Below are 13,856 nucleotides of genomic sequence, written 5' to 3'. Positions count from 1 at the left end.
AGCTATCTTACAGCATTGATTAGCACAGAGTAGTTAATAGGTATTCTGAGTAGAACTGAATCGCCAAAGATAAGAAGCGTGAGAAATCATTGCATGTCAGGGGGCACAGGACAGAGATCGGAAAGGCTAGAATTTAGGGTGTACGTGAAGCGAAAAACAAGGCTGCTGAAGGAGGGGTCAAATCACAAAAGGTCGAACATGCTAAGCCAAGGGGTTAAGATTTTATCCTACTGTAGCCGACTGAAGGTACTGTAGTGAACTTGAAGGTCTTGAGAAGGGACAGGATCACATTTGTGTGTTAGAAGATCCTTCCAGCCGCAGTTTCGAGGAGGTAGTAGGTGGCAGGAGAGGCAAGGACACTGTCAATTCAGAATGAGGGCTTGGGCTGCTGGTGGGGTGGTGCCCATGGACATGAAGGGCAGACTTCACAGACAGCTTGTGAACTTGAGGATGAGGAAAAGATCTTTCACGTATCCCAAGGAGAGAACAGGGAGGTTCAGACGTGGCAGAGACTACGAGATGCCCCCAAATTCAGGAGGAGCCACGCCCAGAAATAACGCCTTAGGTCCCGCTCTTTTCTGAGGACTTTTTTTAAAAAAAGATTTTATTTATTTATTTGACAGAGAGAGATCACAAGTAGGCGGGGGTGGGGGGGTGGGGAGCAGACTCCCCGTTGAGCAGAGAGCCCAGATGCAGGGCTCGATCCCAGGACCCTGGGATCATGACCTGAGCCGAAGGCAGAGGCTTTAACCCACTGAGACACCCAGGCGCCCCTTTCTGAGGACTTTTGAAGGACTTTTGAAGGGAGAGGAAACACAGGCACATTAGATTGTTACCTGGTACTCCCTGACCCAGGAGAGCAGGGCCTGTATTTTCAGGGCAACCCTTTGCCCTTATTTCCCGTTCCTGCCTAACGGAACTAAAGCAGTTGTTTCTCCCCGAGTGGAACCACCTCCCAGCCCTGCCCACTGTCTGAGGACAGGGTGGGGGGTTACAACGTTTGGCGGTCCCTCACCATTCATTCTGCCTGGGAGGACAGCCGAAGGGGCGCTCCTTAGTGGGAATTAGCCCAACTCCGGGCCGGAGAATCAGGAAAGGAGGCGTAACTGTGCTCAGTCCCCCTCCACCAACACAGCCTTCTCTGCCTCTTTCCCTATTTCCTATTTCCTATTCCTTTTCCCTATTTCCTATTTCCCTCCCCTATTTGCTTGTTGGTTGAGATTCCTTTGAGTCAACTGAGACAGGTTCTGGGTTTGTTGTAAGCTGTATTATTCATTCCTTCAATAATATGAACTGTGCTGGCATTCTCCCACCTCAGGGCAGGGGTGCTGAAGGCGGGAGGGCAGGACACAGAGCTTCATCGCACACGTCTCCCCTCCTCCCAGCATCCCCATCACAGCACGTCCTCAGTGGCGCACAGGCACACATACAGGTCAGCTGAATTGGACTCTCTCCGCGGCTGCACACGTGTCTGTCGCTGTACAGTCAAAACACAGATTGTGTCTGTGAGGCCCCCAGGATAAGACCAACTTCAAGAAGGGGACTGCTTGGATGCCTGGATGGCTCAGTGGGTTAAGCCTCTGCCTCTGGCTCAGGTCATGATCTCAGGGTCCTGGGATCAAGTCCCGCATCAGGCTCTCTGCTCTGCAGGGAGCCTGCTTCCTCCTCTCTCTCTGCCTGCTGCTCTGCCTGCCGCTCCGCCTACTTGTGATCTGTCAAATAAATAAATAAAAATCTGTTAAAAAAAAAAAAAAGAAGGGGGCTGGTCTTGCAGAATCCTCGAAGTGCGGGCTGTCTGGAGTCCCCGAGAAATCCTTTTTGATTCTCTCTGTCGTCGATCCCGACAACCCTGTACCCCTTTCCATGAACTAAAGAAAATGAACAAATCACCTGGCCAGAGTCCATTTTGAACAACTTTTATTATACGTTTAGTGTTCTCTATACAAAAGAAATCAGTTGTTGTTTGTTGTTTGTTTTTTTACAGTGATTCAAAAAAAAAAGAATTCTGAATAATTTGGCCTTTTCATTGCTCATGCAGTCAGTTTATAAGTCCACATATTAGATGGTCCTCTGCGGCCCGGAAGTCTTCCCTGCTGAAGGTCGCACGTGACACCCTCAGATCCGCATCTGTCGCTGACAACGTTGGTTAATGCAAAAGAACTCTCAGAGAGGAAAGAACGTGATGTGAGAGGGGTTAAAACAAGGTCTGCCATGGAGTTAAATTTTTAACCAATGGAAAAAAGATCAGACCACTCTGCAGGTGTGTGGGTGTGTGGGAGGGCATGGGGATGTCAGGGAAAAAATCTCCCCCCTGGAAGGAACAATGCGGCACGGTGTTGGGGGGAAGCAGGTGCCGGGGGAGGGGGGAGGCAGGGCGAGAGGTCCTCTGGGGCCAGCGTGGGCTGGGGGTGGGACCGGGACAGAAGGCGACCACGTCACAGGCGACTGATGCTCAGCCCAGGAGGAGTGTGAGGTTGGCAAAGAGCTGGGAGCCGGGCAGAGGGACAACACTGACTGAGGATGTCCAACTGGGGGGATCAAGAAAAAAACCCAAAAAACCAACAACAACAGGGGCAGGGTCAACTGATCGGCATTGTTTTTGAAAAAGAAACAGAGTAGGGCACAAAATTCTGGATATCTTCTCCCAGATTTTTGTGTTTATTGCTTCACTGAACTCTTTCTGTGTGCTGAACTCCAGCCCAGTGAACCCCAGGGTGGCAGAGCCTCTGTGGCCCGGCCGCCCCTCAGCACCCCACGGCCGAGGGCCCAAGGGACGCAGCCTGCTGGGGGCCCCAAGTGTCACAGAACAAGAGATGCCACTCCAGACTACAGTCCAGACTTCACAGTGACAGACACCAGTCGGCTCGTCACTCTCCTGGCCGGGGTCTGCCCCGCACAGCTGGCTTCCCCACGGGCTGTCACAGACAGACTGGTCTCAATCTCAGAAAAATCCTTTGTGTCTTTCATTTTGGGAGGCGTACAGGGCATGGGGAGAAGTGATATGAGGTACAGACAGATGTGAAGTTACAGCTCTATTTCCAAGGAGGCACCTGCAGGCAGGTGGAGAACCCTAGACAAGGACTCCGAAGGCCCAGGTTCAGGCTCTCCCTCACCCTGATTTGCCAGCCGAGTGACCTCGGGCCAGTCCCTTCCCCTCCGTGGATTTTAGTGTCCTCGTCTGTCCGAAGAGTCCTGTCCATGAGATCAGCTCTGTGATTCCCCCGCGTGCTGCGGCTTGAAGCTCTCCAAAGCGATGCGCTCTGGGACTGAGCTCGTTTCTACCCTTAGCGTCAGAGAACTTCTGTTTAATACTACTGTGTCGATGGAGGTGCACTGGTTGGGGGTGTGGCATGGGACACTGCTCGGTGGAGACTCGTGGCTTCCCTGGGTGGTGGTCCTGTCCCTCTGATCCTTCTCTGAACCTATCTCGGGAAGACTGTTCTCAATAGGGGAGGGAAGGAAGGGCGCTGCCCGGGCTTGGGCGGAGCGGGCTGATGAGAGCAGCAAGGTTGGTTTGACTTCCCATGGGCTGGCCCCTGCCTGGTTTAGGGGATGGGCTGCCAGGAGCTGGGTTCTGCCTAGAGCCCGGTCTCCTCCGGGCATTTCAAGCTTTCTGTTTCATTCATGTGTCTCCTCCAATTTTTTTTTTTTCAATCAGGGAACTCCTACATGCTACTTCTAAGCCACTGCGTGAAGCTCAGCCAAGATCCACTGGGTGATTTCTTCCTAGCAGCAGGGGCTGCAGGAGTGCTGACCCAGGTGTCACGAATAGGGAGCACGCCTGTGCCCGCAACCAAGGAACCGGCTGCCCTCCCCCTGAGAGCCGGGGGAGCCTCCCCTCCTCAGTATTGGTGAAGCAGCCTTGCTAAGACTGAGGCAAAGTGTGTTCAATCCCCGCTGCTTCTGTCCCATGGGCTGTTTGGGACTCTCTGTGGCTTGGCTTGGATCCTGCAAAGGGCCCTAGGACCCTTAAAGATCCTCTGCCCCGGGTTCTCCCAGGGAAGCTTCCCTCTCCTTCAGATCAGACTCTCTCGGTTCTGTCTGCAGGAATCCTTCAAGAGGGGTCCAACCTCTCAAGTGGGCCAGGGTGTGAACCCACCCTAAGACAATGTCATAATCTGTACTGTTCCCCCTGCAAGCGCTGCCCTACTGTGTGGCTGTGCCCATGCATGGGTGCTGGGTGTGGGCGGGGGGAAAACCCACACCTGTCCACAACCCTTTCCTCAGGCTGTGTCCGGGGAAGCCATGAAAGCCATATCTGGCCCAGGTTGCAGAGACCCCCCAGCCAGGGTGTGCAGTGTTGGCACTGGCTGCTTCTGGGACAGGTGGACCCTCCTCCAGACCTTGGGACTTGCCAGGAAGGGATAGACCAGATGCCCCCACCCCAGGGCAAAGACAATGGACAAGGGAAAGAGCTGGTCTGGTTTTCCCTTTAGCTGAGCCTCAACTATCTCCTCAAAACTAAGATAAGGAAAGATGGGTCCCCTTCACAAAAGCCAGGCAGGGTGGGAGGCAGCTGTCCCTGGCCCTGCAGCGCTGTACCCCTTAGTCGCTGGTCTTCCTGCTCCTTCAGCTGGGTTGCTGTCCCTCCGTGGGCACAGGTATTCAAAGGAGGGATGACACAGGGGAACTGGAGGCACCAACATACAGACAAGTCAAGCAACTTGCCCCAAGGGGCAGAGCAAAGAGACTCAGGAAGCAGGACTGGTCCTCGACCCCACCCCACAGGCTCTTACCGCTCCCCCCCCAATCTTCCTCAGCCTCGTGGACTACATGCCCTTGCCGGAGCTTCTCCGTTGGACCCTGGAGCAACCGGAGGCTTGAGATCTCAAGGTGCCCCCAACCAATGCCCACTGTGTCCTGCATCTCAGCTCCAGGCCTGGGAGGGCAGGGCTCGCATGTGACTATGGCTCAGACTAGAAGTTCAAGGCTGTTTCCTGAGCCCACAGCTTTGGTGGCTTGGCACAGGCAGGTGGGACCGCTGCACAGGCAACAGGGCTTCTGGGATCACTGAGAGACTCCCCCACCCCCTTCAGCCAGGCAGGCAGAAGCACCGATAGTGTCACCGTCTCCTGGCCCCATGGTTGGTATGTTTTTGGGCGGTTGCTTGAGAGCCCCAGTGGGCAGGGCATGCGGGACAATACTGCTTTCCGGCTGAGCAGGCTGGGCTCTGGCATGGGCTCACAGGAAATGGACAATCTCTTCCTGGAAGGGCTGCTCCCTTAACCCTGCCCTACACACACCTCTCTAAGCATCTCCGCTCAGGGGAGACGGCTTCTCCGGGCTCAGGTTAGCTCCTGCCTGCCAGGAGGGCTGGGTGGTGTGGCGGTGCGGGCGGCGCCTCTCCATGTGGCTGCCCGCATGGCCTTCCAACACAGAGGGAGCTGGTGCAGAGCGGGCACGACACACATGAAGAGCAGACAGGCTGAGCAATCATCTTTCCCCCAGACCCCTGGCGGCAGGAGGCCTTCTGCGGTCCTCAGCTGCACGGCCGGGGGGATGGGCACCGTGACAGGGCATGGTCCCCTTACCCACCGAGCCGGCCTGCGGTGCACTGAGCTCACTGGTGTGGGGGTGTCACATGGAGGGGGGGGCCCAAAACACTGTCTACTCTGCTCAGATTCAGAGCATATTCTGGAAAGTCTGGTCCTTTAATTCAGTTTATAGGCACACTTCCCTGACATTCCCTGGAGAGAGGCTGGGCTTGGGTGCAGGACTGCCCAGCTGTAGAGGAAAGCCACAGGAGGGGGCCCCTAAGCTCACTCCTAGCCCCCCGTGATTCACCCTGTCCCCTTTCAGCATGAGGGAGCTGCCCCTGGGGCTTCTGGGCTGCAAAGGCTGGCCACGGCTGGGGCCAAAGGCCAGGCACCTGCTCTCAGGTTCAAACAGCACAACTGATTCAGCTCTGGGCTATGGTTTCTTACCTGCAGACAGAGTACGTGTGTCCATGCGCCTGACCTTCAGCTGACTGATTATGAAGGGATGCAAACACTGCTAATACCTTTGTGGTGTAAACGTGTGGCAAACGATGCTTTGATCGAGCCTCTGAAGGACGCAGCTCTGTTGCTGCCCAGGCTGCTGGGTGAGCAGCTGGAGGCTCAGACCAGAGGCTGTGCCCGTGGCAGGCAGTCCAGATGGGGGGTCAGCTTCCCCCTCCCGAAACCAGCTCTAGCTGCAGCGACCGCTACCAGGTTGCTCTCAGGCTCAAGCTCTCTGAGGCTAGGTACCTTTGGTTTCAGAAACGGATTAGGTGGGGAGGCTGAAGGCCGCGCCTTGGGTCTCTGAGCACTGCAGGCTGTGTGGGTCTCGGGCTGGGCAACGGGGTGCAGGGCGCGCGGCGAGCGGCTGCTCTGGGTCTGTGGTGATGTTTGCTGGGGCCGCCCCGTTCTTGAGAGACATCGCTGGAGGCTTCGAGGTTTACGGGCAGGGGCTGGGGACCTGGGAGCTGCAGGGCCACATCAGAGCTGCATAAGGCATCCGGAGGGCGCGGGGTCCCCAAGCCAGGCTCTCCAGCGCGGTCAGCGTGGTGTTCCCGCGCACTCTCCTGATATGTAAATACCCCGAGGACAGGACACACTGGTTCGGTCTCGGGGGGCGGCACGGTGTGAAACACCACTTTCGACGTCTTATAGAATTGACGGAGGAGATGCTACTTGCTAGAGGCGAGAGGGGGAGCAGCACCTTGTACCCCCAAACACATCAGCAAAGCTTCTGCATCGCCTGATTCCATCCCCGGGAGGGTCGCAGCGGGGATCCCTGACCAGGTTGGGGGGTGCCCTCATCCCTCGAGGCAGGGGGCACGGTCCTCTCTCCCACATCCCGGGTTTCACTGATGGGGAGGAAGGAAGTCCAAACCCAGCCCTTTCCTTCTCTCCTGAGGTGAGCACAGCTCCCCAGGGACCAGACGTCCGGTTTCCCACTGCTTGAGGTACTCGGCCACTGGCTTTGAAGCTCTTCCCATCCGTGGCCGCTCCCGTTCCTCAGACTCCTTCAGAGCTGGCGTAGCTCTTATCTGGGACACGCTGGGGGAAGGGGCAGGGTGAGAGCCAGGAGCAAGAGGTAAGCCCACCTCCCGACTGAACCAGAGCGGGGCAAGGAGGCCTGCCCACTCTCTCCCTGCCAAAAATACTGTCATTTTCCAGAAAGCAGCCAAGCCCAGCTCAGCAACTGACAAGGCCAAGGCGCATGGGTTGGGGGCCTGGGGAGGCATCTGGCGAGAAAGGCATCCTTCGGAAATACGTTGGCCCGGGGGGCGGTGTGAATACGACAGCTTTTCTACAACATCTTTTACAGGTCAATCCTTTTGCCCATCTGGGGGAGAATCCACCCATTCTTTCTTTGTCCAGGGACATTTCTTTGAAAGGAAAAGAAAACGGAGACGCTGGGTCTGGACGGGGAAGATGCACAAAAGAAAAATAAGGATAACGCGAAGGGCCGTGACCAACAGAAACCGGTGAGTGCGCGTGCGGAGGGCAAGGGGCAAGGGCGGGCTGGGGGTGGGGGAGGCTCCAGGTGGCCGTGAGGCTGAGCTTAGCCAGGACTCCTCCACATGGTGGCACCCCGGGGGTGCAGGGGCGGTCATTGGGAGGGGGCTTGGGGTTGGCTGGGCCGTCACTGGTCCTCACAGCTTGGCAGACCCCCTTGTTGTACCCTTGTCCCTGAAGGAGGTGGTGGCTGTGTGGTAGGTCTGCGGTGGCTTCATCTCCCCCTCTCCCCTCCTCCCACTTGCAAAGTAGTGGCTGTGTCCTGGGCGAGGGGGCTCCGTTAGGCCAGAGAATAGATGGCGTTGACAGGCGACGTGGCCTCTGAGCTTTCATTGCCCTCTGTCTCCTCCTTGTCCTTTTTGACAGTGTACTGGCCGATGAAGGACCCGTCCTCGTTGAACTGCCCCTCTCCACCCTCGCCATAGTCCACCAAGCTGTCGTCACTCTCCTGCTGCTTGATGGTGCCATCCAGGGACGTCTGGCTGCCCTGCAGGGGCTTGTTGTCCTCGTCACTGGCCAGAGAGAGACAGAGAATCAGAGCCTGGCCTGGTCCAGTGTCGCTTAAACCAAGGTGGGGTAGCACCGGGCCGTTGTCCTCTCGCCGAGCACATGGGCTACACAGCTCCGAGAGGGGGGGACCTCAGAGGTCACGGGTCAGCCTTTCCCACCCCCGAGCCCTCCCCTGCCTGGCTGGATTATAGCGGGAACCCGAGGTCTAGAGAGGACCAGGTTTCTCCCTGGCATCTTCTCCCAGGTGAGGTGGCGAGGTGGTGCCAGGCTGGGCCTGGAGCCCAGTCTTCTGACTCCAGTCTGGGGTCGGCTGCCCCACGGTGAGGACAGCCAGCTACTGGGAGACGAGGCAGGATGGGGTGGGTCAAAGAGCTGGGGTGTGGGTCCTGCACGCGTCACTGTGTGGTCCTGTGGCCTCGGGAATGCCTTTCTTCTCACCAGGCCTTAGTCTCTCCATCAAGAGGGGTGGGACTTGCTTTGACTCTCTGTGATCTGGGTGGCCCCTGTCTGGAAAGGCTCTGCCCTTGGCAAAAAGCAACGGGTCTGGGCCATGGAGAGAGAAGCCTCTCCCCGGGCTCCCCCTTCCCCCCCGTGCTGTGCTTTCTGTCCGCTCTCTGGTCTACCGAGCGGCAGACGCTGTTGCTTGGGGCCTCGGCTGAAAGAGGGTGGGACGAGTGGAGGGGCACACACGGGAGCGTGTGAGGCCAGTAACTGGAGACAAAGCCCTGAAAGGCTCTGTCGATTCTGCCTGGGTTCCTCCGAGGCCCCCAGGTCCTGCCCTTCAGACACCCCCAGGCCGCCGCAAGGAGAGCTGGCAGGCTGCGGGGCAGAGTGGGGTCTACCTGCTGGGATGTCTGCAGTGCCCCCAGGGAAGTGAGACACCCCCCCCCCACCTCCCATAACTGGGCTCTGCCCAGGCACCACCTCCCTTCCCCAGCCTGCTGAAAGCTCTGCCCTTTAGGCTCCGATGGGGGGCCGGGTGCTGATGGCCGCATCTCAGGGGTAGCTGGTCCCCAGCGGTGCCAGGCAGCGTGGGCAAACACATAATGTCCCCTCCCTGGCCCCCGGGGCCACACGCAGTCCTTCCTGGGTGTCTGTGCGCAGGGGGAACAACCAGTTGAGTTGCCTTTAGAGTGGGCAGTGTGTGATAGCCTCTCACTGCAGCGCTGGGCAGAGACAGCTGGCAGGGGAGGACCTGGGGCCCGGGCCCGAGCCCGGCGTCGGTACTTGGAATGCTATCAGCCCCTCCCTCTTGCGCCCTGTGCCCTGTTCCCTGGGCCTGTGTTGGGGAGGCAGCCGGTCTACAGGGCTGCACTGAGTCTGTGCGGACGGTGGGGCTCACGTTTTGAAAACCAGTAGCTTCTTGCTGGTCCTGGTCCTACTTCTGGGTCTTTTTTACACACGTTCCCTCCCAGGAGCAGGAGGATTATGTCTGTGTGATCCTAGGGGACTCCGGGCACCTAAGCCAAATGCAGCCACTGGACAGGAACGGCCCAGCTTGGAGGGAGCATCTTCAGTGTGTCAGGTTCTCACAGAGAAAGAGGATCTAGATCTGGAAAGAGCAGACTTCTTCTAAGGGAAGCTTGAAAGGAACCAGAAGGACTAGGGGGTCTCTGGTCTAGTCACCTGTCAGCCCATCTTCTGAGAGACCCGGAAACAGGGGGACAGATGAGGGAGAGAGAAGCAGAGAGACCCAGCAGAGAGGTGTTTCTCTGCCAAGCCAAACCCGAGGCAGGTGTGTGTGTGTGTGTGCGCGTGCACGCGTGTGTGGGTGTGGGCCTGTGCAGGCTCCTGTGTGTGTCTACCCAGCCTCCCTGTGGGTGGGACAGGGGAGTGGCTGGGGACAAGGCAGACACCTTTGGTGTCTCGGGGAGGAGAGGTGGCTGGGGAAGCAGCTTCTCCGAGCCCAGGAAGTCCTCACCCCTCTCTGGGGTTGCACTGAGGGCCTGGGGGAGGGAAAGCCCTGTGTCCTTTGGAAACTGGTGGTCAAGAAATAGGGCTCAGCCCCTGGGGAAGATGGGCCCTGCCAGGGGTGCTGAGGATAGGCAGGGGAGGGGCCTCTGCTGCTCGCCCTTTTAGGAGGCCTTTGGAGACGTGGGAGCTGGGTGGATAGATTTGGTACATAGTCTTCTGCTGGGCTCCTGGCCAGGCAGTGGCTCTGGGCAGTGTTCACCTGCTGGGCTGCTGGTGAGCAGAGTGGTGGAGGCCAAGGGCCGGAAAAGGAGAGGTCAGGGAAGACAGGGTGATCTTGCCCCAGACAGTAACGGGGGGCGGTGGGGAAGTAGGGCTCTGATCAGAGCATTTCCTCCCGCCCGCCTTGGTCTGGGAACGAGGCCTCCATGACCCGCCCTGCATCATTCCTTAACTCAGGATACATTTGCCATCAAAATGGGACATTACAACGTCATCATGCCAGCCACAAAGGCCCATCCAGATCTGAGAGGGATGGATCATGATGTTGCCCAGCCGGAAGTCAGGCCCTGGCTTCTCCAGCTCTGCCACCAGCTCCCTGAGTGTCAAGCGTGGGTGGGATTCCTCGGCAGGTCACTTCCCTGTCTGGGCCTCAGTGCTCTGATTTGGGACAGGCCACGACTAGATGCCTCTCCAAGGGCTGTTCTTGGCTAGGGCCTGGAGATATCATTCAAGTTCATGAGGAAAAGGTCTAGAACAGCCTCCCCAATTCCTCACTGAGTTGAGGTTTCAAGAAAATACAGCTTCCCTGGGTCCCTGTCTTCAGGGTTGTGGGAGGGAGGGGGCGGTGGGCAGAGAGGAAACTGACAGCTCATTTCATGACCATGGCCTTCCCAGCGTCTGCTTTCAGAGGAAAGAGGTGGCTGAAAGCACCTGTCTGAGGATCTCGACAGCTTGGAGCTGTAGTTGAGTGAATGGAACAGTGTCCCTCAAATCCATGAGACTGTGCCAGGCAGAGTCCCCTCTGCGGGGAGGCAGCCTTGTCTAGCCCCCTCATTACAAGCAGGGGCTGTCAGGGAGGCAGAACTTACAGCCGGATGGGTGGGGGTTGGGAACCAGGAGCCAAACAGGTCACCCACCTGTAGTCAAAGGAGCCGTCCTCTTCCTTGGGGTCTTCGGGGCCCAGGGGAACATCCTTCTTCTCTCGCACTTGGCCGATAAGAGAAGCAAAGATACAGACATGGTGATTATGCCCCTGTTCCCCGGGACCCCAACTGTAGAGTCGGTGACACTCTCTCTTTCAACAAGGCACCATCAGTGCCTCCCTTGTTCTGGCTTCCTGCATTTAACCAGCTGTCAGGTTGACGCCCCGCCTCCTCCTCATCCCCAGGGTTTCTCTGTTGACAACTGAAACCTCCTCCAGCCTGTCCCTCCCCTGACCTCCACCTCTCCATGGGGTTGCCCCCGAGCACCACCAAATGGATGTGATTTTTTCTTTGGCCCCTCTCTTATTCTGTTCTGTAGGATAAGTATTTGTGCTCAGTTTGTAAAAGCCCCCAACAGGGGCCCCTGGGCCGAGGGGACTTTCCGTAGGCACCTTTGGGATGGAAAATGCTCTCCTGGCTGTGACCTCACTAGTGTGTGGGACCCTCTTCTCCCACGCTTCCTCTGTGGTTTGCACGCACCCATCCCACGCCCTGTCTTGCTGGGCTGTGATCTTCCTGCTGGGCCCCTGCTGTGTCTTGAGGGAGAGATCACCTTTCTTTTCAGGGTCCTTGGCACCCAGCACAGAGTCTACCATGAAGTCTAGCACAAAGGCTGGAGCCCGGGCCTCATGGTTTGCTCATTTTTCTAGTGGACTAGGGCCTTACCTTGCAGCTGGAGGGAAGGAGGTAAGCTGTGAGAAGAACTTTCTGGAAAGCAACACTGTCTAATAGGCAAAGGAAGCCTCAAAGTTGATCTGATGAGTTGCGGGGGTGAGCTCAGTAAGGCTACTCTTCTCCCTGACTCTGGCTTTTTCTTTTTCAGGAGAAAAACAATCCCAACACAGCACAATAAGGTGAAAGGAAACAGTATTTGCCAATAAAGAATTATAATTTCCTGCCCTCCCTCACAGACACCTGCCTCACTTAAATCACAGGCAAAACCCTTTAGAATCCTAGGGGATTCTAAATCACAGGGGAAGGAAATAAAAGAGAATCTTCTCTCTGAGTTGAGTTTTAGGGGGACCCTGGAGGAGGACTCATTTAGAGGGAGGGAGAGGCAAGCATGGCCTGTGCTTGGCAATGGGGCTTTGGTGGGGAGGGAGCAATTTCATTCTGCAGTCCAGCAGGATTTTTGCTCACTGGGTCATCCATTATCCTGTCTCCTGTCATTCTACCCACCCCGTCCCAGACAGATGGTTTTGTTGCCCCTATTTGAAAAAACAATATTTCCAGAAGCAGGAATGCCAGAGGTCCTTGTCCTTGACCTTGGTTTGTCTGGGCTGGTGGATCTTGAGGCACCCAGAAGAGCAATGGCTCTTTGGGACGCTAGGGAAGCCCAGAGCTCTTTACTGATGGGGTCTGTACCAATGCAGGCCACCCCTGAGCCTCTGGGGGCTCTTCCAGCAGGAGCTCCTGACCCTCTGCCAGGGGTCTGTCATTACAGCCCAGTCCCCGAGAGCCTCTCTCATGAGTGTGCTGCTTCCATCCAGACCCTCCCTTCTCTGTTCTCTCCTTCTCATGGTTAGAGGAAATGCCTTTCTTCCTTCTTCCTTCCTTGGGACATGGGATCCTAATGAGATTTAGGCTGAAAAAAGCCAATTTACTGAGCAGACAGCTGGTGAGTCAAGGGGAGGGAAGGTCATTCTTAATGGGAGTCACGGTTCCTTCCGTCCCCTCTCTGGAGCTGCCTGGACCGTTCCATCCACCCACCTCAGGCGAACTTGATTAACTCAAGTGCTTTCTGGCAGCTCTGAGATGCACAGACCAGGGGAGAGGACTGTCTGTCCAAGCTTGGCAAGGGTTAGGCTTGCCGGGAGAACCTGAGCCCCCTGGATATGGCCGGGGACCTGGGAGCTCCTGGGAATGCTGGCCCCATGTCCCCAAGCCCGTTCCTCTCGTACATCCTACCTGGGTACTTGCCGCCCCGACTCCTCTTGATGAAACAGACGATGAGCAGGATCAGCACCAGGAGGGCGATGGCACACATGAGCCCAATGAACCAGCCCTGGGTGGCGATGTCTGCCTGGTTGTTGGTGTAAGCTGGGGAGGGGCAGGAGCAAAGACGTGAGTGCTTTCCCGTGGGTGGAGGTGAGCAGGGAAACGTGGGGGAAGAATGGCTATTTCATGTCGATGTTCCTCCTCGAGCCTTAAGCTACTACCTAGCAGCCCTCTGGCCCGAACCACCCCGCTACAGGGACGGAGAGAAAATAATTAAAGAGCCAAGGTCCAGAGGTCCGAAAAGAGGCACAGGAAAGGGATATAGGGAGCAGAATAAGCAGCAGAAAGCTGAGCAGGTCCTCTGGGAAGGGGAAGTTTCCTAAGGATGGGGCATGGCATTCTTGCAAACCAGATGGCTGGTGACTGCCTGATGGGGGTGGAGAGAAGGCCAGGGATTGGTTCTCGAAGTTTGAGTCCCCATCAATGAGCCTGGGATGAGGAAACGGGACTCTGCTACCCATCAGGGAATGGAGGCCGTGGCTACATTGCAAAAATCTGTTCCAAGAACACCTTCACAGGCCCGCACAGGCCCCGCACAGCAACCTTTCCCACCGATATGTTCCCGAAGCCAACCAGGTCTCCTTGCCAGGGGTCCTGGCTGGAGTGTCGTTCCAGAACGCTGTGTGCTTTCTCACGTTCCCCCAGCTGGACTGTGTGCTCCCCTGAAGCAGACAGTCCTTGTGCGGGTACCCCCAGATGGGCCGAGGCCATGCCTTCTGCGCACCCCATGCCATTTCAGAGCACATCC

At 57.0% G+C, this 13,856-nt stretch overlaps 1 protein-coding gene across 1 annotated transcript in view; it reads right to left on the bottom strand.

Moving 5' to 3' along the window:
- Nucleotides 1-1,906: 1,906 nt before the first annotated feature.
- NFASC (neurofascin) overlaps nucleotides 1,907-13,856 on the bottom strand; it is a 179,366-nt gene continuing 167,416 nt past the window's right edge. Inside the window, 3 exon segments of the mRNA XM_047704991.1 lie at nucleotides 1,907-7,996; nucleotides 11,045-11,114; nucleotides 13,019-13,150. Coding sequence (XP_047560947.1) covers nucleotides 7,765-7,996; nucleotides 11,045-11,114; nucleotides 13,019-13,150 — 434 coding nt within the window. The 3' untranslated portion in view covers nucleotides 1,907-7,764.

The sequence above is a fragment of the Lutra lutra genome, chromosome 15 (assembly GCF_902655055.1).
Source record: "Lutra lutra chromosome 15, mLutLut1.2, whole genome shotgun sequence".
NCBI lineage: Eukaryota > Metazoa > Chordata > Mammalia > Carnivora > Mustelidae > Lutra > Lutra lutra.
This window is presented reverse-complemented; position numbering and strand designations above follow the sequence as displayed.